Source organism: Lepidochelys kempii, chromosome 4 (genome assembly GCF_965140285.1).
Source record: "Lepidochelys kempii isolate rLepKem1 chromosome 4, rLepKem1.hap1, whole genome shotgun sequence".
NCBI classification, from domain to species: Eukaryota; Metazoa; Chordata; order Testudines; family Cheloniidae; genus Lepidochelys; species Lepidochelys kempii.
In genome coordinates this window covers 59,651,833-59,672,612 of record NC_136383.1, presented here as the reverse complement: position 1 = coordinate 59,672,612, position 20,780 = coordinate 59,651,833, and the positions used below count along the sequence as shown (strand labels likewise).

General features: G+C 42.1%; 1 protein-coding gene across 1 annotated transcript; it reads left to right on the top strand.

Moving 5' to 3' along the window:
- Positions 1 to 10,420: 10,420 nt before the first annotated feature.
- FGA (fibrinogen alpha chain) lies at positions 10,421 to 19,295 on the top strand. The gene is made up of 6 exons (XM_073340070.2): positions 10,421 to 10,503; positions 12,000 to 12,128; positions 13,630 to 13,813; positions 14,916 to 15,061; positions 17,007 to 18,126; positions 18,509 to 19,295. Exons 1-6 carry the CDS (start codon positions 10,453 to 10,455, stop codon positions 19,216 to 19,218), a joined length of 2,340 nt encoding a protein of 779 aa, XP_073196171.2. The 5' UTR covers positions 10,421 to 10,452; the 3' UTR covers positions 19,219 to 19,295.
- The last annotated feature ends 1,485 nt before the right edge of the window (positions 19,296 to 20,780 follow it).

Here is a 20,780-nt window from a genome sequence, read left to right as displayed (position 1 = left end):
AAAGATAACAGACAGCAGGTATAGTTCAAACAATACTATATTTATAGCTCCTCTCAGCATTCCAGGATAGCCTATGGAAGTTATCACTGTGCAGCATTTTCTCAGAAAACCATTTTTACTTTTATGTTAGTATATTTGTACAATTGTTATTTCAACTGACTGACAAATAAAGGGATATGCTCTTGTCATCAGAAATGACTCTTTGCCTTTATATATTCTGAGCACTGTCCCTTTTGAAATTCAACTAGTATAAATATGCATGACCACTATAAACATACCATCATAACCATACATAGTTCATCCTTTGGCAGAGGATATTACAATACTTTCTTTTTTCTTCTGTTGCAGGTTGGAGACATTTAAAGAGACAGTTTAACAAAGATTTATCTGGACAGGAAAACAAAATCTTTTACCTCTGGGACACTGACTTCATCTAAACTTGTTCAGTTCAGCTCTGGCTGTTAATTGATGCCCACTATTAAAACAAAATCATTCAATGCCCAAGCCTTTTTGTGTGAGTAAGGTACTGTGTCTGCTCTGTGTGGGGTTATTCTTCTGTATACACTTTCAATAAAATTGGACTACAAACAACACATAAAACTTGTCATTAATGATCCAGTAGCAAGCAAACAAATCGAAACAAACATTACAGAAGTTGTTGTAAAAATCTGTTTCAGTTCACCCATCCCAGGTTTATACACTGGTACTTTTCTGTTATTCATTTAGAGGCAAGCCACATGCAAACCATTAACTGTTTTTCTCACATTGTTATGGATTCCTCATATGCTGCCTTAACACATTTTTAACTCCTCGGGTACCTGTCAGAGGCAGGTACAGCCCACCCAGGATTTGGTTACACATGGTGTTTGTGATCCCATGAGTCATTGTTATTACTGTCCATTCCTCATCTGGTGACAGATTGCTGTAAAGCATGATGCCATCTCTCTTCTCCCTGAGTCAAGCCCAGTTTTTCCTCATTGTTTTTAATGAGATTTTTTGTCATGGTAAATTGTAGTTTGAGGAGTATCTTTCTTAAATTCTCTCATATTGTACAGGGTATTTGTGTGGCCTAGTGGATAGCACAGTGAACTGGGACTTGCATTGGGTTCTATTCCTGGCTCTGTCAAAGGTCTGCTGGGTGACCTTTCGCAAGTCACTTCATCCCTCTGTGCCTCAGTTTCTTATCTGTGAAATGGGGATAATGATACTGATGTCCTTTGTAAAGCACTTGGAGATCTGTGGATGAAAAGTGCTATATAAGAGCTAATTATTATTATATTTTGGACATGGGAGTAGAGATTGTCTCATTTTGCCCTTGGTCACATTGACTCCACAGACAGTCTCCTCTGGGTTTAGATGGGGCTTTGTGTCTCCTGACTTACATCTGTAGTTTCTGGTTACAAATCTGTATTTGGTGAGAGTCTGCCTTAGTTATGTACATTTCACTGTGGTGAGGTAGGCTGACAGTGGATTGGTCTGTAGCAGTCCAGCTTGATGCTCTTTTTGAAGTGCTTTTCCCTGTGACTTGTATAGTGGTGTTTTAAGTGCTGGTCTAGCATTTTGATCATCTTTCAGTTTTGGTTGCAGGGCTGTCCAGAAATCATGTAACATATTTGTGGTGATTTTCAAGACCCACCCATCCCTTGTAACGCTTTGTAAAACTGCAAAGACTATATCTTAACGCAAACTCACAAAGGAGCCTTATGAAGATTGCACAGGCAATCTGAATGGTGGTTTTTCTTAATTAGTGAGTGCTTTGTCCTGCAGTCTTAGAGATCTTTGCACATAGTTTTTTTTTTATGTGCCATTTTATGTATACACCTCTGTCTTGTAGTCTCTTTGAGCCTAATCAGACCACACTGAAGACACTGGGAGACTTTCCATGGACCTCAATGGGTTTTGGATCAGACTCCTTTTAGTGTTTTCTTTTCCTGCCTTTAACCATTTTGCTTTTCTCTATGCCTTTTCTAGTGTTGTTATAACATTTTTGAAATAGAGGAAACAAAATTGAAGAGGATTCAAAGTGAGAGTGTGCCATCAATCATAGTATTGCTGAAGTTAGAAGCTAAGGTCCTGATTTTTAATGGTATTTAGGCATTGCTGTGCTCAGCATTGCAAAGCCTAATTGATTTCAGAGCCTAAATCTCATTTTCAGAAGGTGTTTAGGATCCAAAATCCCATTTATAGTCTGTGGGATTTACATCCCTAAGTGCCTATATTCCTTTTGAAAATACGAATTACAGTCCTTAATCAGTTAGATGTTGCAACACAGAACACCACAATGCCTAAATACCTATAAAAATCTGGACCTAAAGAGTCTATTTGTGAGACTGATTTAATCTGATACCATGCTTATACATGAGGAGCCTTACATACTCTTTTCTGATGTAATCTGCCAACACAGTCATAGACTGATCTGAAATTTATGAGAATGCAGTTTAGGGATCATTTTACACATCCACTGCTGAAGCTAGAAGAGACTATTGAATCATATTACTATTACCTACAGACTAGACTTCAATAGAAAATTTTACCAAATGTAGCCTTAGGAGACATCTACAGTGACTCCTCACTTAAAGTTGTCCCAGTTAACATTGTTTCATTGTTACCTTGCTGATCAATTAGGGAACATGCTTGTTTAAAGCTGTGCAATGCTCCACTCTTACGTTGTTTGGCTGCCTGCTTTCTCCACAGCTGGCAGCCTTCCCTACGCTGCCCCCCACAGCACCTCCCGCCCGCTAGCAAACCCCACGGGTCAGCACCTTCCGCCTCCTTCTGCCCGGGGCAATCAGCTGGCTTGTGGTGCTTTGAAGGTGGGGAAGAGGAGCGAGGATTTGGTGTGCAGGCTCCCCCTGCCTCCCCTGCCTCCCAAATGCGGCAAGCCAGCTGATTGCCCCAGGCAGGAGGGAGGGGGCAGGGGCGAGGACTCGGCATGCCTCCCCCCTCCCTCCCCTGCCTCCTGCCCACAGCAAACAGCTGGCTTGCCGCATTTAGAAGGGAGGGAGGAGGAGCCTGCGTGCCAAGTCCTCGCTCCTCCCCCCCACCTTCAAAACTCCGCAAGCCAGTTGATTGCCGCAGGCAGGAGGCGGGGAGGGGGGAGGCGCGCCGACTCCTTTTGTCTGGCAAAAAACAATTTCCCTGGAACCTAACCCCCCCATTTATATTAATTCTTATGGGGAAATTGGATTCGCTGAACATGGTTTCACTTAAAGTCACATTTTTCAGGAACGTAACTACAAGGTTAAGTGAGGAGTTACTGTATTTTCAAAACAGAAAAAGACAAGGTCCCGGCCTCAATGAACTTAAAAATAATAAATCAAACAGAAAGCAGAAAGACAACAGTGGAAGGAGGAAGATGTTGGAGGGTTCGCCTCCCCACCCCCCGCCAGGGCACCCTCTTGTGGCCAACCATTGCAAAATAGGCAAGTCCTGCCTCCGTTTCCCCTTCATCTCTCCTCCTCCTAGGGATGATTGAGTTGCACAAGTTTTTCACCATGGATCAGCTTGATGGTCAACTTACTCACCCAGGAAAGGAGTGTTCTCCTTCTTGGAGTCCAAAACAAGGCCTGCTTCCAGGCATAATTTATTAGAAATATTTCAACCTTCAACAAGTTCTCAAAGTAAGACAATTCTTCAAACCCCTAAAGTAAAGCAGATTAAAATGCAGCAGCCATTCAGCCCCGCACTCCAGGGTCACCATCTCCAGGATGCCCACCCAACTGTCAACAATCCCTCTTGTCCAATTCCTGTGTCACTGTTTTAGGGACTCCACAACTCCGGCAATTCTCCATTCTTCTTGCCGCTCTTCTCCCACAGCCCTCAACTTACATCTTCTGGCCCCTGCAGTGTTCCAGTCCTGATTCCCCTTTTCCTGTGAATCCTACCCCTCCTCATTCAAACTTCCCTCCAAAATCAACCCTCTTGTTCATGGGCTCAGCCTGCCTCTCTGAGCTAGTTCTTCCCTTTTACTTAGGGGCCTTTTACTCAGCAGGGTTTTTCCAGTCTGGTCAGTTCTTCCTGATAATTTTCATCTGCAGCACTCTCCCAACAGCTCTCAGCAATTCTCTCTCAGTCTCATGACCCGCTTTCCTGGCAACTCTCACTGGTCCCTCTCACTGGCTGTTCCTTTCTGTTCCCCTTTCTCAACTGGTTCCTGGGTCTTTGGTAGGATTCTCAGACTAGGTGTTCCCCTGACTATCTCACCTGGGGCCCTGATTCAGTGGGTGTGCTCAGACCACACCTGCTGGATTGTATTTCTACCAGATCAGGCCCCAGCCAAGAGTGAGCAGGCCAGTAATTTTTGTGGCCGGGTGTGTGCCCCAGAATACCCAATAGCCCCATAGTTAGGGCACCTAAGTTCCATTGGGCTGGTGGCTTGAACCCTATCCCTTCCCTCTGCATTTCACTCCTGTCTAGCTTTGGCAACTCCCTGCTCAGCTTGCTGGCTTCTGAGAATCTGTTTGTTAGATGCCCAGCACTCCTCATGCGTTGTATGGGCTGCCCGGATGCCTAACTCAGGGCTGAGAATTCTACCAGGCAGCAGAGTTAGCATCACAAAACCAAAGTCCCCTGAATCTAGCCCTTTGTTGACAGTCATAGGAGCAGCATGAAATGGGGCATGAAGTTAAGAATGGAAGAAGGAGACAAAGGATTCAGTTCAACTCCCTTTATTTCACCAGGGATTGAATTGACCCTTGGGGGAACAATGAACAGGAGGAGAAGCAGGAGCATAAGAAGTGAGAGGGTGAGAAGGGGAACATGAAAGGACTGCTGGATCAGTTAGAAGCAGTTATTACAAATTAAATTTGTTGCATGCAGTTAGCAGTAAGTTTTAAAATGCTGCTACAGAATGGCACACAGATACAATGGTCCAGCTTCAGTGCGGTGGGGATGTTTCTGAATGCTAGTGTGGTGCAATTTTAAAAACACAAGAGAAAGTTTTATTCACTTTCTAAACTGCATAATCCAACATCTGCACATGCTAGATTTTGTTATTTTGGTGACACTTGTTGTTCCAAAAAAGAAACGCTGTCAAGTATTTGACAGGCAGTACAATATTTACTTCTTTCCCCCATCCTTAAAAATTCTACCTTTTGTTTTGAAATAGCTATCATCATCATCATCATCATCTTTGTTTTATATTCCAGTGGCACCCAGAACCACAGCTAGAAAGACATGATTCATATATAGAAGAGTTCACAGAATAAGGTCACATTCCGGCAAAGACACATGCATATGCTCTGCTCTTAAGTTATTATGGCAGCTAATAATGTTCTGTCTCTTAACTGAAAAAAACAGGTCATTGCCAAAGATGAGTGGAAAAGATAAATGGAATATACATAAGTGAAGGAGAAACTCTCCTACTATTTAAGGACAAATGCAAATCTGTTATCCAATCTGGACCCCATTCTTTAATCCAGTAGGAAAGGTTCAGCCAATGAAGTTTATAAATACCACAAGCACAGTATTTCACCAGCAGAGTTTATAAACTCTGCTAGTGTGTTGGACTTACAGTTAAAATATGCTCATGTCTCTCCTCAATAAACAACTTCATATGAACTGATGAACCATCGTTATTAATTCTGTAGCAATCTCCACATGGACCGGATCTTAATAACTTTGCCAGGAGTCCTATGTGATTTATAAACTCTATAAGATTCCAAAGCCGTAAGAAGCAAAATATAAAAAAGGTGAACCAGTAAAAGCATAAATTCTAAATGAATATATTTTCTTTTGTGTGACAGCCAAAGCACATTTAATAAGACAACAGCGCCTTCATAGACCAACATCTACTGAATAAACAGACATGTTGAAAGAAATTTTTGTGCCACCAGGTTATTCGTTAAATGGGTTTCCTTGGTATTATTACACATATTGATATGATTGCAATAGTCACCATATCACGTACTACAGGGATTTTAATGGGATGTATTAATTCTAAAAATATTTCTCCTATGCTAAAGCTTCCACTTCATTCAAAATATGAAACTATGCACTAGTAATAACTACATTGCCATTAAATCAGTGATATTAAATAAGACTGAACCAATCCCTATTTCCCTAGCAGAAAAAATGACTTGAGAGCACCTAACCCTATCTCATAATATAGGACTGTTTTTATATTTTCTGTTCTTCATACTTTCCTTTAGAAATGTCTGGATCTTAAAGTGTATGGTCTACATAAAAGTGGGTGTCATTAGGAGATAGCTTTATCCTCTGTATTTGTTCCCAGCCAGTCAGAGGTACCAAGCTGCTGTACAATTGCTGTTTATAAATCAATGTTTATTTCAAAGGAATAAAGTGGAAAACATGAGACAGGGGACACTTGCTCAGGGAAGATTTGGTCAGCCATATACTGAATCTTGTATCTAGTAGTACCGGTTGAAAACAATGGGAAAAGTTTCATACCCAACTTCTTTTCTTTTCTTTTCTTTTCTTTTCTTTTCTTTTCTTTTCTTTTCTTTTCTTAATTTAAATTATATTTTAGTAGCCAGATAAAATAAAGCACGGGGATATATGTATTCCATACTAAGTAAATAGAGTTTAATTATAAAAATGTGTAAACAGCTCACTTTTACAACTAGGGTCAGCTCTTCAGTCCTTATTTGATGTCAGTGGGAATTTTGTCTGAGTAAAGAGCACAGGATGAGACTGACCCAGAATTATGAAAATGGCAGAGTTGAGCATGGGACTTCCATAAAAACATCTTTCAGTAATTACATCGATGACCATATATATCCTGAATTAACATCTGACTATGATCTTGCTTCCTTTACTGCAGTAAGTAGCCCCGTTGACTTGAAGTCTGCAGAAGGTAATCATGAAGAATTAGTAGGGGAAGCAAAAGTGGATGGGAACCTGGGAGGCAGTGACCATGAGATAGTCGAGTTCAGGATCCTGACACAGGGAAGAAAGGAAAGCAGCAGAGTACGGACCCTGGACTTCAGAAAAGCAGACTTTGACAACCTCAGGGAACTGATGGGCAGGATCCCCTGGGAGAATAACATGAGGGGGAAAGGAGTCCAGGAGAGCTGGCTGTATTTTAAAGAATCCTTATTGAGGTTACAGGGACAAACTATCCTGATGTGTAGAAAGAATAGTAAATATGACAGGCGACCAGCTTGTCTTATCAGTGAAATCCTTGCTGATCTTAAACACAAAAAAGAAGCTTACAAGAAGTGGAAGATTGGACAAATGACCAGGGAAGAGTATAAAAATATTGCTTGGGCATGCAGGAGTGAAATCAGGAAGGCCAAATCACACCTGGAGGTGCAGCTAGCAAGAGATGTTAAGAGTAACAAGAAGGGATTCTTCAGGTATGTTAGCAACAAGAAGGAAGTCAAGGAAAGTGTGGGCCCCTTACTGAATGAGGGAGGCAACCTAGTGACGGAGGATGTGGAAAAAGCTAATGTACTCAATGCTTTTTTTGCCTCTGTCTTCACGAACAAGGTCAGCTCCCAGACTACTGCACTGGGCAGCACAGCATGAGGAGGAAGCGACCAGCCCTCTGTGGAGAAAGAAGTGGTTTGGGACTATTTAGAAAAGCTGGACGAGCACAAGTCATGGGGCCAGATGCGCTGCATCCGAGAGGGCTAAAGGAGTTGGCGGATGTGATTGCAGAGCCATTGGCAGTTATCTTTGAAAACTCATGGTGAATGGGGGAGGTCCCGGATGACTGGAAAAAGGCTAATGTAGTGCCTATCTTTAAAAAAGGGAAGAAGGAGGATCCTGGGAACTACAGGCCAGTCAGCCTCACCTCAGTACCTGGAAAAATCATGGAGCAGGTCCTCAAGGAATCAATTCTGAAGTACTTAGAGGAGAGGAAAGTGATCAGGAACAGTCAGCATGGATTCACCAAGGGCAAGTCATGCCTGACTAATCTAATTGCCTTCTATGATGAGATAACTGGCTCTGTGGATGAGGGGAAAGCAGTGGACATGTTGTTCCTTGACTTCAGCAAAGCTTTTGACACGGTCTCCAACAGCATTCTTGCCAGTAAGTTAAAGAAGTATGGGCTGGATAAATGTGACTATAAGGTGGATAGAAAGCTGGCTAGATTGTCGGGCTCAACGGGTTGTGATCAATGGCTTCATGTCTAGTTGGCAGCCGGTATCAAGTGGAGTGCCCCAAGGGTCGGTCCTCGGGCCAGTTTTGTTCAATATCTTCATTAATGATCTGGAGGATGGTGTGGATTGCACCCTCAGCAAGTTTGCAGATGACACTAAACTGGGAGGAGTGGCAGATACGCTAGAGGGTAGGGATAGGATACAGAGAGCCCTAGACAAATTAGAAGATTGGGCCAAAAGAAATCTGATGAGGTTCAACAAGGACAAGTGCAGAGTCCTGCACTTAGGATGGAAGAATCCCATGCACCGCTACAGACTAGGGACCGAATGGTTAGGCAGCAGTTCTTCAGAAAAGGAGCTAGGGGTTACAGTGGACGAGAAGCTGGATATGAGTCAACAGTGTGCCTTTGTTGCCATGAAGGCCAGTGGCATTTTGGGTTGTATAAGTGTTGGATCACATTAAAGAAGTTCTGTATCAAAATCACAAATGAGTTTGATTCCCCATAGTTTAAATTCCAGGGTATTACTAATTAAGAGGTCTCTTGGTTTTTGGTACTGTTTCTCTCCCTCTATGTGTGAAACTTGCAAGGTGCTAATTGTGTTAGTACATTCTAAGACAGAGTCTGTTCTCAAAGCAATTCACAGAGAGAGAGACTCAAAGCAATACTCTAACAACAGAAACAGCACCCAGAGACTCCCCACCCTTTTGTTGTATTAACAATTGTGATTAAAATAGAGATAGAGGATGTATGTGGATGGATGCTTGGTGTGGATAATAACTGAATGATCAGGGAGGTGCCAGCCTAAGAATCCAGCGTCCATCGGCTGAAGAAGGCGTCAAGTGGAAATAACCAGAGGACCCCCCCCCCCCCCGAGGGCAGACTGAAATCCACCCAACAGCCTCAAGGATGGGAGAAGCAAAGAACAAGATAACATCTTGGAGCCGTCAGGAATGTGCTATCTGCTGATTGATTCAGCAACAGCATGATGAAGCAATTCCCATAGACTGGCATAGGAAGAAATTCCTATAAAAATAGACTCTAAAAAGTGAGAACTTTGGGGTCTGATTCTACAAACCAACTTCCAGGAGCATCAGATGAGCATCTGACAAGGCCCTGCTCCCTCCTCATGTCCAGGCCACCTGGCCAGTGGCTTGGCATGAGCAACTCTAAGGCTGGTAACTATGACAACAACTTTGCAGAACCTGTCTCTGTGTGTGTGTGTGTGTGTGTGTAAATGAATGTGTGAATAAATATGAGATTGAATGGAATGTTATAGCTATAACTAACTGCTTACTATGTTTCTTTCTGTATTCACAATAAATGTGGTATTTTGCCTTTTTCCCTTTAATAAGATCCTGCTGGTTTTTATTTTACTGGTATAACATAAGTAGGGGCATTGCCAGCAGATTGAGGAACGTGATCATTCCCCTCTATTCGACATTGGTGAGGCCTCATCTGGAGTACTGTGTCCAGTTTTGGGCCCCACACTGCAAGAAGGATGTGGAAAAATTGGAAAACGTCCAGTGGAGGGTAACAAAAATGATTAGGGGACTGGAACACATGACTTATGAGGAGAGGCTGAGGGAACTGGGATTGTTTAGTCTGCAGAAGAGAAGAATGAGGGGGGATTTGATAGCTGCTTTCAACTACCTGAAAGGGGGTTCCAAAGAGGGTGGATCTAGACTGTTCTCAGTGGTAGCAGATGACAGAACGAGGAGTAATGGTCTCAAGTTGCAGTGGGGGAGATTTAGGTTGGATATTAGGAAAAACTTTTTCACTAGGAGGGTGGTGAAACACTGGAATGTGTTACCTAGGGTTGTGGTGGAATCTTCTTCCTTAGAAGTTTTTAAGGTCAGGCTTGACAAAGCCCTGGCTGGGATGATTTAGTTGGGGATTGGTCCTGCTTTGAGCAGGGGGTTGGACTAGATGACCTCCTGAGGTCCCTTCCAACCCTGATATTCTAAGATTCTATGCAATTAGGGACAAATTTATGATTTTATGATTGCTTAATTATGCTATTTAAATACCAGATTTGCAGCATGAATATCTTCCAGTGGTTAAGTATTGTTGGCTAATTTACATACGCCTTATTCCAAAATTTAGTTACCAGAAACTAAGCTGTAGACAATTTCTTTCCTGGAATATGGGTTCTACACCTCCCTGCCCCCTGCCCCCAGGCTGGCATTGCACAAATTTATCTAGAGCAAACAAACTCAGGAGCTTGTGCAAGAGGCCTCAGGTATCCAACTGGGGGCGTGCTGCATGCAACTCTTCAAACAGAAGAGAGCATAATGATTAATCTAAGCAGTTCAGGAAGGTTTAAAATGAAGCAAAAAGCAAGTGGAAGGTATCCTTTCTGTCAGACTCCTCCTCAGCCACTGAAGATGATACTGCTGAGGATCTTGTGCACATGGCTGTGCCTCAGCGTCGTCTGGGTATGTTTTCACTTTATTTGACTCTTTCGATATTTTGGCTTTCTCTTTTGCAAAAAGGGCATTTTATTGAATGAATATTCAGGTAACAAACTAAAACAAATGCTCTTTGGTTATGACATAGCTTGAAAAAGACACAGACACACACGCACACAAACCTACCCTAACCACTTCATTACTGGCCCTTCCCTCTTGAGTCTCTTCTGCATTTTACTGCCGATCTGGTTCCTCAAGAAACCCTGGAGATGAATTTTGCCGAAAGTACCTGGCAAAGTAAAGAAGATAAATCACCAATAATTAGTAGATTCAGAGGTGAGGCTGTAAGTCCTTAACCTATTCCATTGCACTTAGGTACAGAAGTCTCCAAGCTGTGCAGGATTTTAAATGTTATTAGCCAAATTCTATTCTCAGTTGCATCCTTGGATCCCAGTTGCCGTCAGTGGGATTCTCTGGGTATACATGAGACAGAATTTGGTCCCATCTTTGCTGTAGTACATAGGCACAGAATAAGAACATTGCCATTGATTTCAGAGGCAGCATTATCAGGCTGAAGGGGAGCTAAGGAGTAATATCTTTTTCAATAAGAAGAGTGGTAGCCTTAACTCCCAGCTATGCTAATTTAACCCTGTTGTTGGCTATTTTAAGATTCCGCCTATAATACTCTGGTAAATTCTTATATACACATTTCCTTATTATTCTTTTTGAAAGAAATGAAGAAGTCAGAGTGTGCGGGGGTGATCTGATCGAACAGAAAGGGTCAATTTGAAGCTATTACAATCTATCATGTATTTGTGTGTAAAGTCAATTTTTAAAAGCCCATGGAACATATTTAGGAACTTAATTTTTTTTTCTCATTAGATTAAAGATATGCATGGGCCAGATCCTCAGCTGGTGTAAATCAGCAGTAGTCTGTTGATTCCAACAACTTTACCCCAATTAACACTAGCTGAGGAGCTGGCTCTGGAAGCTAAGATCTTCCTCATCTCTGAGTTAATTTTTATTCTACTTTGATAATTTTTAATGTGGTCAAAGGAGCCCAGTGACACCTAGTACCTCCCAAAGACATCTGTACCATCCGTTAGAGAAATAGAAATATTGCTGTGAGCACTTCCCTGAACAAAGATTAGTATGCATATTCAAAAATCCTTATGACATTTTGATTTAGAATTAGTTGGTGAACAAGGACTTTTTCCTCTTTCAGGATTAAACAAAATCTTGGTATGTTTATTTCCACCCTCAAACACTGTATTATTATTATTTTCCTGTGCTTTTAAAGCTATGCCTTCCATTAAAGAGTTATAAACTTGTAGTTAACATACGATTTTGACCCCTTCTAATTAAAAACCACCAGAAATAATAAAGAGAGCTCACCACATAGCTTTTCTATGCCCAGTTGTAGTCTGAAGTGTAGACTCAGTGACTTCAGTTTTATTACTTCATTGTACTGCCGTCTGTGAAACTAATCTCATGTTTGCTTTTTCCCCTGGTCTGTATGGCAGGCAACAAATGAAGAAAGCACATTTTTGAAGGAGGGAGGAGGTGTGCGTGGCCCTAGGGTGATGGAGCATGGAAGCCAATCTGAGTGCAAAGAGGAAAAGAGCTGGCCTTTCTGTGCAGATGATGACTGGGTAAGAAAAGAGGAGGGAAGCAGAAAGCTCAGCTAATCACTGCTACTCAAATGGACCTTAGGTGCACTACACTTCCTTGGTGCCATGAACTTTTTCTAAAGATATCTTAGATCCGACATGGTATATCTGTAATGCATCAGTTGTCACAGCTATTTTACCTGATTTTCAGGGAAAACTGCTTCATGGGTCTGCAAAGTACTTGTAAGAGCATCAGAGTTGTGTTCATAGTTACAGTCCCACCACCACACCACTAGAATCCACTATATCACCAATAGTTCATTCATTATTGTATCTTCAGAGCACCAGGATCCAGGCTCAGTGAGTGCTTCAGGGTTACCCTTTGCCATGTGCCAAGGGAATAGTGGCACAGAGCCTCCCACTTCCAAGAATTTTGCGTGGAGAGAGGGAAAAGGAGAAAAAGAGATAGAGCAGGGAGGGTGAGAAGATTACAGAGAAATTAAAAATGAGCCAGTGAAAGAGAGGGAGAAAGGAAAGGAAAAAAGAAATTGAAGTAAGTTTAGAGAAAGACAGAATCAGAAAAGTGCCTTAAAGAGAAAGAACAGATAAGAGTGGGAAATTTTCAAGAGTATTGATACCCAAAGACTAAAGGGGAGGAATATTTACTGGCAGGAAAGAAACATGGAAAGGAAGAACAAAAAAAGTTACTTTATAGAAAATCTGATGGCAAAATGTTCAGTAAAATATACACACTGTTTGATTGACTGGATGTGTGTTTGTATAAGCACTCAGTCATAAGGGATCAGGTCCTACACCATCTGATGTCAATGGGAGTTTTGCCATTAACACCAATAAGAGCATGAGCATCATGTATAGTCATTGTTTCTTTGAAAATAGTAATTTGCACTCCTCTGAGTCCTCTCAATCTTAATCCTCCTCTGGACACTTGCCATTTGTACTTTGATGTGTTTCCAAATCTCCTTGGATTTGTAGGAACATTTCGCTTTCCTTAGGCAAACTTCTCTTATAGAGGGGCAAATTCTGCCACTTTTCCCCAGCTTGAATAATGAATTTAACCTCACAGCACCTCTGGGGTTTTTTTTTTGTCATTATCCCCATTTTACAGATGGGGAACTGAGACTGAAGGCCTGATTACCCACTCCATCACAGCAATTTTACACTGGTTGAACGCCAGTGATTTTGATGGAATTATACCATTGTAAACCCGATGTAACAGGATGAAGAATCAGCCCCACACTAATTTTTCCAAGGTCACAGAGGAAATCTGTAGCAAAGCTAGGGCCTGAAAGTAGGCCTTTTGAGTCCCTGTCCAGAGTCTTAACCACAAGACCATTCCTCATCTACTGAAAATAATTGAACTAATAGTGCAATGAGTAGACTATGTAAGATAAATGAGGGAATGAGGCAGAATCTGGCCCTGAGCTCATTAGTGGGTTTCCAGGCTTGTACAAAACTTGGTAGTCATAATATTAAAGAAATGTGTATCATTAAGATATTTATCTTTCATTTTTGCTCATTTTAGGGTAGCAAATGTCCTTCAGGCTGCAGGATGCAAGGGTTGATTGATGAAACTGATAAAGATTTTCATCACAGAATACAAAGAATTAGGAACCTGTTGTTAGATAACGAAAACAAGTACAAACAATCTAACGTGTTAACTGTGGAAACAATTAACTTTCTGAAAGGAAATCTGGTCAGTGCCCAGGGTAAGTAGCAACATGCGCTGTTTTAAAATATACACCAGTGTTATGTTAACTTCTGCTAACAGCAGCCAGTTGAAAGCAGGTTTACTTTGTCCTTCTTATAAGATCACCATGACTTAACGATATTGGGCCTGACTCTTCCCTGGATTGCACCAGTTTTATGTTAGTGTAACTACATAGAAATTGAATAATACATCTTAAGGACCTATACTTTATGCCTTTCCTGCAGTTAATGAGATTTTTGGGTGTGCGAGAAATGCAGGATCAGGCCCTAAATCTATATCTGAAAGAAATATTTCAAAAGCAGGCCTGAGAGGAGAGATAGCAGCTGTTGGCTATGGCAGGTGCAGAATTAGAACTACAGTAGTATTATACAGTAATGATCTTCAAACACAGCAATTTACATGGGGCTGAATCCTGTAATCCCTTTGAAAGAGAAACTCTCATTGATTTTTTAATGTTCCTTTACCATAGTTTTGAGACTATTGCTGCATCCCTGTAGAAGAGAATGCTTAATTATTTTTGAAAACATGGATGTTTCCTTTTCAGAATTATACTTTTGCAAGAAAAATATTTGTGCAAAAACAAGATATATTTGCATCTTGTATCTAATTTCACATATCTAAAATCTTCATGATTATAGTCCGTTTGTTTCAACCACATAAATTCCATGTTTATTGCAATATTTTCTTTTTAAAAAACGGTAATTCTGTCCTTAAAAAGGAATCAAAATGTGCTTGTTTTCTTTCCAGCATAGCTGGACTAATGTTTCCAAAACACACTAGGTTCCTTTCCTGCACTATTTTGCACAACCAATTAATATTTAATTAAAATATATATACTACAATACTGCTTATTATCAAAAAGGCAGATCAAACATAATAATGACACTCTTAGCTAAAATAAAATCTTGTGCTAATTTCTACCTATCCAATATTATGATATATATATATATATATATATTTTAAATCCTAAATGGATCTTTTTCCATGTTAATTTGGATCCTTGTAAATGTATTGCTGATTTTTTTTTTTTTTTGTATCTGCTATTCTTGTGGGAGAAAGAAATCTCCCATGCAGCTGACAAGGACATTTTTCTGTTCCAGAGAGTGACAGTAAATATGGGCAAGTTTCAGAAGATCTGAGAAGGAGACTTGTGACATTAAAGCAGAAAGTTCTTGTCCAAGTAAACAGGATTAAATCACTGCAAAACAGTATCCGAGATCAGGTTGTAGAGATGAAGCGCTTGGAGGTAGGTGACTGTCACATACTTCTGTTATTTCCAAAGCACAACTACAAAAAACAGGAACTATCAGTCCTGACATCCAGAGAAATTCTGCAGCTGAAAAGAAAATGGACCAATAATCTCACAAGTTCTGTCTTCAAACCAAGCTTTGCCTATATGAGACAGATGTCCCCTCAGACTCTGACAGGCTTAGTTTCTGCTAAGTCAGGCTCAGATCCTCCCATGTGAGATTCAGATGCCCCTGTGGCCTCAGCAGGCTTGTTGGCACCCTCTGAGTTATTGTCTGTGTAGTTGTTCCTCTTGTGTTACTGGGAGAGCTTCTGCCTACTGCCCTCTCTCGGGCAGAAAACAAGAATAGTTAGTGCTGTGTTTCCCTACAACTGGCACTGATTTGCCTCAGTGAGTGATACTTCTCCTTCTCAAGGAGCTGCACGCAGTGACTGATGAAAGACTTGTGAGCAGCTAGGGTAGGAGGGAGCACCTATAAAGGTATCTAATTACTCTTCTGGGCTCTCACAGCTGGAGTATAGTCCATCTATATTTGTACTAAGAGCTTTGGCCTTTTGATGAGCTAGTTGCACTGATGACAACACAAGGTGGCTGTAAGGGAGCAGTAGGATAGGCTAAGGAGCAAAACCAAAATGATGGCCTGCCAAAAATGTCCTGGATCACCAAGCAGTGCGAGCAACATCATTTTGAACCCTGATCCAGAGGCTAATTCTTCTTTTCATCAGTCCCTCCTTTGAACCAGTTATTCTCACTCACCATTGTACATACCAGTAGAGTTAGGGCCTTACCAAATTCACGGTCCATTTTGGTCAATTTCACAGTCATAGGATTTTTAAAATTGGAAATTTCATGATTTCAGCTATTTAAATCTGAAATGTCACGGTGTTGTAATCGTAGGGGTCCTGACCCAAAAAGGATTTGTGGGGAAGTCACAAGGTTATTGCAGAGGGGATTGCGGTACTGCTACCGTTACTTCTGGGCTGCTGCTGGCGGCGGCTCTGCCTTCAGAGCTGGGCAGCTGGAAAGCAGCAACTGCTGGCCGGGATCCCAGCTCTGAAGGCAGAGCCGCTGCCGGCAGCAGCGCAGAAGGAAGGACGGCGTGGTCTGGTATTGCCACCCTTCCTTCTGCACTGCTGCCTGCAGAGCTGGGCCCTCAGTTACCAACTGCTGCTCTCCAGCCGCCCATCTCTGCAGGCAGCAGCACAGAAGTAAGGGGGTGGAATGGTTTGGTATTGCCACCCTTACTTCTGCACTTTTACTGGCACAGCCCAGCCAACAGCCGCTGCTCTCCAGCCACCCAGCTCTGAAGGCAGCGCAGAAGTAAGGGTGGCAATACCGCGACCTCCTCTGCAAAACTCTTTTGGGTCAGAACCCCCAATCTGAGAAATGCTGGTCTCCCCATGAAAACTGTATATTATTGGTTAAAAGCACACAAAAGACCAGATTTCATGGCGGAAGACCAGATTTCATGGTCTGTGACGTGTTTTTCATGGCTGTGAATTTGGTAGGGCTCTAAGTATAGGCATGTGATATTTTGACAGATACTGTAAGTTCCCCTTCTCTACTAAGGGCCCAGTTCTGCCACTCTGCCTTGCTCTAAGTAGAACCTTACTCCAGGAGACTCCTACAGAAATCAGTGGGACCATACTATTCAGTGTGAATAAGAATGGCAAAAATTGGGCCCTTGCAGGGATGATTCTAGGGCTCCAGTACTGCCAATTATAAATGCTGTAACCTTCAGTGGAGCTTTGGTGCTTCAGATTTAGACTGTAATTTGGAGTAGCCCAAGTTCAATTGTAGGCTGGAGCACAGACAGTTGAATGAGAGGCAGTGGGCTCTAGTGTAACCACCAGAGTTCTCACTCTGGTAAAAAGAGAGAGTTGTTTAGAAGAGTCAGGGATCACCATCTAAACAAATGTATTTCTCTCTATCTCTTGTAAAGGTGGACATTGATATTAAGATACGTTCCTGCAAAGGATCCTGTGCTAAAAGTTTCAATTACCAGGTGGACACAGAGAGCTATGAAAACATCCAGAAGCAGCTCACTCAGGCCAGTTCAATCAATCTGCAGTCTGAACTTGAAACTAGTTCCTTGAAGGTGCTGAAAATGAGGCCACTGAAGGACTCTGCTGTTCCTGGGCATTATAAAACTCTGCGCCTGCCAGAAACCCAAGAGCTCAACATTCTTGAGAATATTAAACAGGTTGTGATGACTCTAGAACGGCCAGAAGGAGAGGCACAAGGCTCCTCAGTAGAGATCTCACATGTTTCAGTAGGATCAGGTGTAGGTGGAGGACCACAAGATGGCAAAATAGTGACTTCTGCTCATGAAAAGGAATCTGTTGGTTTGGGAGAAAGACCTAGTTCCTCTGTAATCCACCTTACATGTACCAGAACTATTACCAAAAAAATTATCACTGGTCCTGGTGGCCCTAGAGAAGAGATTGTTGAAACAATGACTTCACCTGATGGTTCTGACTGCTCCCATTTTCAAGATTTAGGGAGGGAAGATGTAGCAGGGCATGGGGGCACCTTGAATGTCAGAGTGACCTCTCAGGGTGAGAGTGGGGACTTGCCTGGCTTTGATAGCTTACTCCACAGCTTTGAAAAAAAATTTCCCCCAGGGTTTGGGTCCACTGGTAGCAAATTACATACCACCTACACAAGCTCTAGTGGCACTGACCATGGAACTGGACATTTTAGCAGTGGTGGAACTGCTACTCACACTACAAGTTTTGGAGGGTCGGAGAGTTTCACAGATCTACGGGAGGGGGAAGAGGATATCTTTGATCATCACTTTGACCCATCTAGATTCCCTTCCAGCAACGTTCAGAGTGGCAGTTCGACTCATTCCAAGACAATAGTGTCCAGCAGCAGTAGCAGCTCCACTAGTTTCAACAAGGGTGGCTCCACTTTTGAAACCAAATCGCTAAAGAGCCGAGCAGTGACTGAGGAGTTAGGTGGGTTGCAGCACGATGACAGTGGAGAGGATACCCCAGACTTTCGGGCACGCAGCTTGAGAACAGGAGGAGAGAAGCTTGGGACAAGCTACACTGGGACAGGTATCCATCCACATGACTGAAAATAGATCCTGCGGTAGCAGAGCCAGATTCAGTCCACAATCAAACTGACATACTGGTTACACTGCAATCCATTTAATTTGATTATACAATACAAGCAATGTGTCTGTTTGTTGCCATCTAGGATAGGTAGAGACAAAATTTTATATCAATAATTGGAAGCTAAATGAATTGCACAGAGAATGTTATCTGCAATTTAAATTGCATGTAAACTCTATTTTTTAATGTTGCATGGCACATTTCTCAATGTAGACCAAAATATGGTTAGCAAGTTCCCCTCAACATTATTACTGTTTGGATTTCCATAAGCCTAGGTAAAGTTTTACTGATAACTTCTGTCAACCAGATCAACTTTTTTTTTTAGACTGTGATGATATCCGCCAGAAACACACTTCTGGTGCCAAAAATGGCATTTTCAGAATCAAGCCAGCAGGATCCGATAAAGTTTTTTCAGTTTATTGCGACCAAGAGACCACTTTGGGAGGATGGCTTTTGATCCAACAGAGATTGGATGGATCAGTGAATTTTAACCAGACCTGGCAAGACTACAAGAAAGGTTTCGGCAGCATGGATGACAAAGGGAAAGGAGAGTTCTGGCTGGGCAATGAAAATATCCACTTACTGACCCAGAAGGACACTGTCCTTCGAGTCGAATTAGAGGACTGGGCTGGCAATGAAGCTTATGCGGAATATAATATACATGTAGGTTCTGAGTCAGAAGGCTATGTCCTCAGTGTCTCTGCTTATGAGGGGACAGCTGGGGATGCACTGATCATAGGCTCAGTGGAGGAAGGTAGTGAATACACAGCACATGATAACATGAAATTCAGCACCTTTGACAGGGACAGTGACCAATGGGAGGAGAACTGTGCTGAAGTGTATGGAGGGGGATGGTGGTACAACAACTGTCAAGCTGCTAATCTCAATGGCATTTACTACCGAGGAGGCCAGTATGACCCAAGGAACAATGTTCCTTATGAGATTGAAAATGGAGTGGTCTGGATACCATTTAAAGCCTCGGACTATTCTCTCAAAGTTGTTAAAATGAAAATCAGGCCCATAGAAACCCAGTAGCAAACCACAGTAAGACAGGTTATTTTATTTTTGTTTAATATACCTCAAAATACATGGTGTGTCTTTACCCAATCAAACTGAAGGCAACTAGATACATTTATGCTTTTAAAAAAATAAACATTGTTTAATTTTAAAAGTATTTCTTCTGTCTTCTTATTCACAACCAATACAGCTTGCAAAAAAATGTCAAGTTTTATAAATCTTTATAAAGGATAATAAAACTATGATATTATAGTAAGGACAGCTATGATTTCACGAACCATATATTTCTGATGGGGAAAGTGTTTCTCCGCTGAATTTTGTTAAGTATTTTCACAAATTAAGCAAATACAGACACTTAAGATGATAAAGTCAAATAATGATTATAGCTTGCTGGTCTCTTCTACTCAATTACCGATCATAGAGTCATAGAATCATAGAATATGAGGGTTGGAAGGGACCTCAGGAGGTCATCTAGTCCAACCCCCTGCTCAAAGCAGGACTAAGCCCCAACTAAATCATCCCAGCCAGGGCTTTGTCAAGCCTGACCTTAAAAACTTCTAAGGAAGGAGATTCCACCACCTCCCTAGGTAACGCATTCCAGTGTTTCACCACCCTCCTAGTGAAAATGTTTTTCCTAATATCCAACCTAAATCTCCCCCATTGCAACTTGAGACCATTACTCCTTGTTCTGTCATCTGCTACCACTGAGAACAGTCTAGATCTATCCTCTTTGGAACCCCCTTTCAGGTAGTTGAAAGCAGCTATCAAATCCCCCCTCATTCTTCTCTTCTGCAGACTAAACAATCCCAGTTCCCTCAGCTTCTCCTCATAAGTCATGTGTTCCAGTCCCCTAATCATTTTTGTTGCCCTCCACTGGACGTTTTCCAATTTTTCCACATCCTTCTTGCAGTGTGGGGCCCAAAACTGGACATAGTACTCCAGATGAGGCCTCACCAATGTCAAATAGAGGGGAACGATCATGTCCCTCGATCTGCTGGCAATGCCCCTACTTATACATCCCAAAATGCCATTGGCCTTCTTGGCAACAATGGCACACTGTTGACTCATATCCAGCTTCTCGTCCACTGTAACCCCTAGCTCCTTTTCTGAAGAACTGCTGCCGAGCCATTCGGTCCCTAGTCTGTAGCGGTGCATTGGATTCTTCCATCCTAAGTGCAGGACTCTGTAGGTTTATTGAACCTCATCAGATTTCTTTTGGCCCAATCCTCTAATTTGTCTAGGGCCCTCTGTATGCTATCCCTACCCTCCAGCATATCTACCTCTCCTCCCAGTTTAGTGTCATCTGCAAACTTGCTGAGGGTGCAATCCACACCATCGTCCAGATCATTAATGAAGATATTGAACAAAACCAGCCCGAGGACTGACCCTTGGGGCACTCCACTTGATACTGGCTGCCAACTAGACATGAAGCCATTGATCACTACCAGTTGAGCCCGACAGTCTAGCCGCTTTCTATCCACCTTATCATCCATTCATCCAGCCCATACTTCTTTAACTTACTGGCAAGAATACTGTGGGAGACCGTGTCAAAAGCTTTGCTGAAGTCAAGGAACAACATG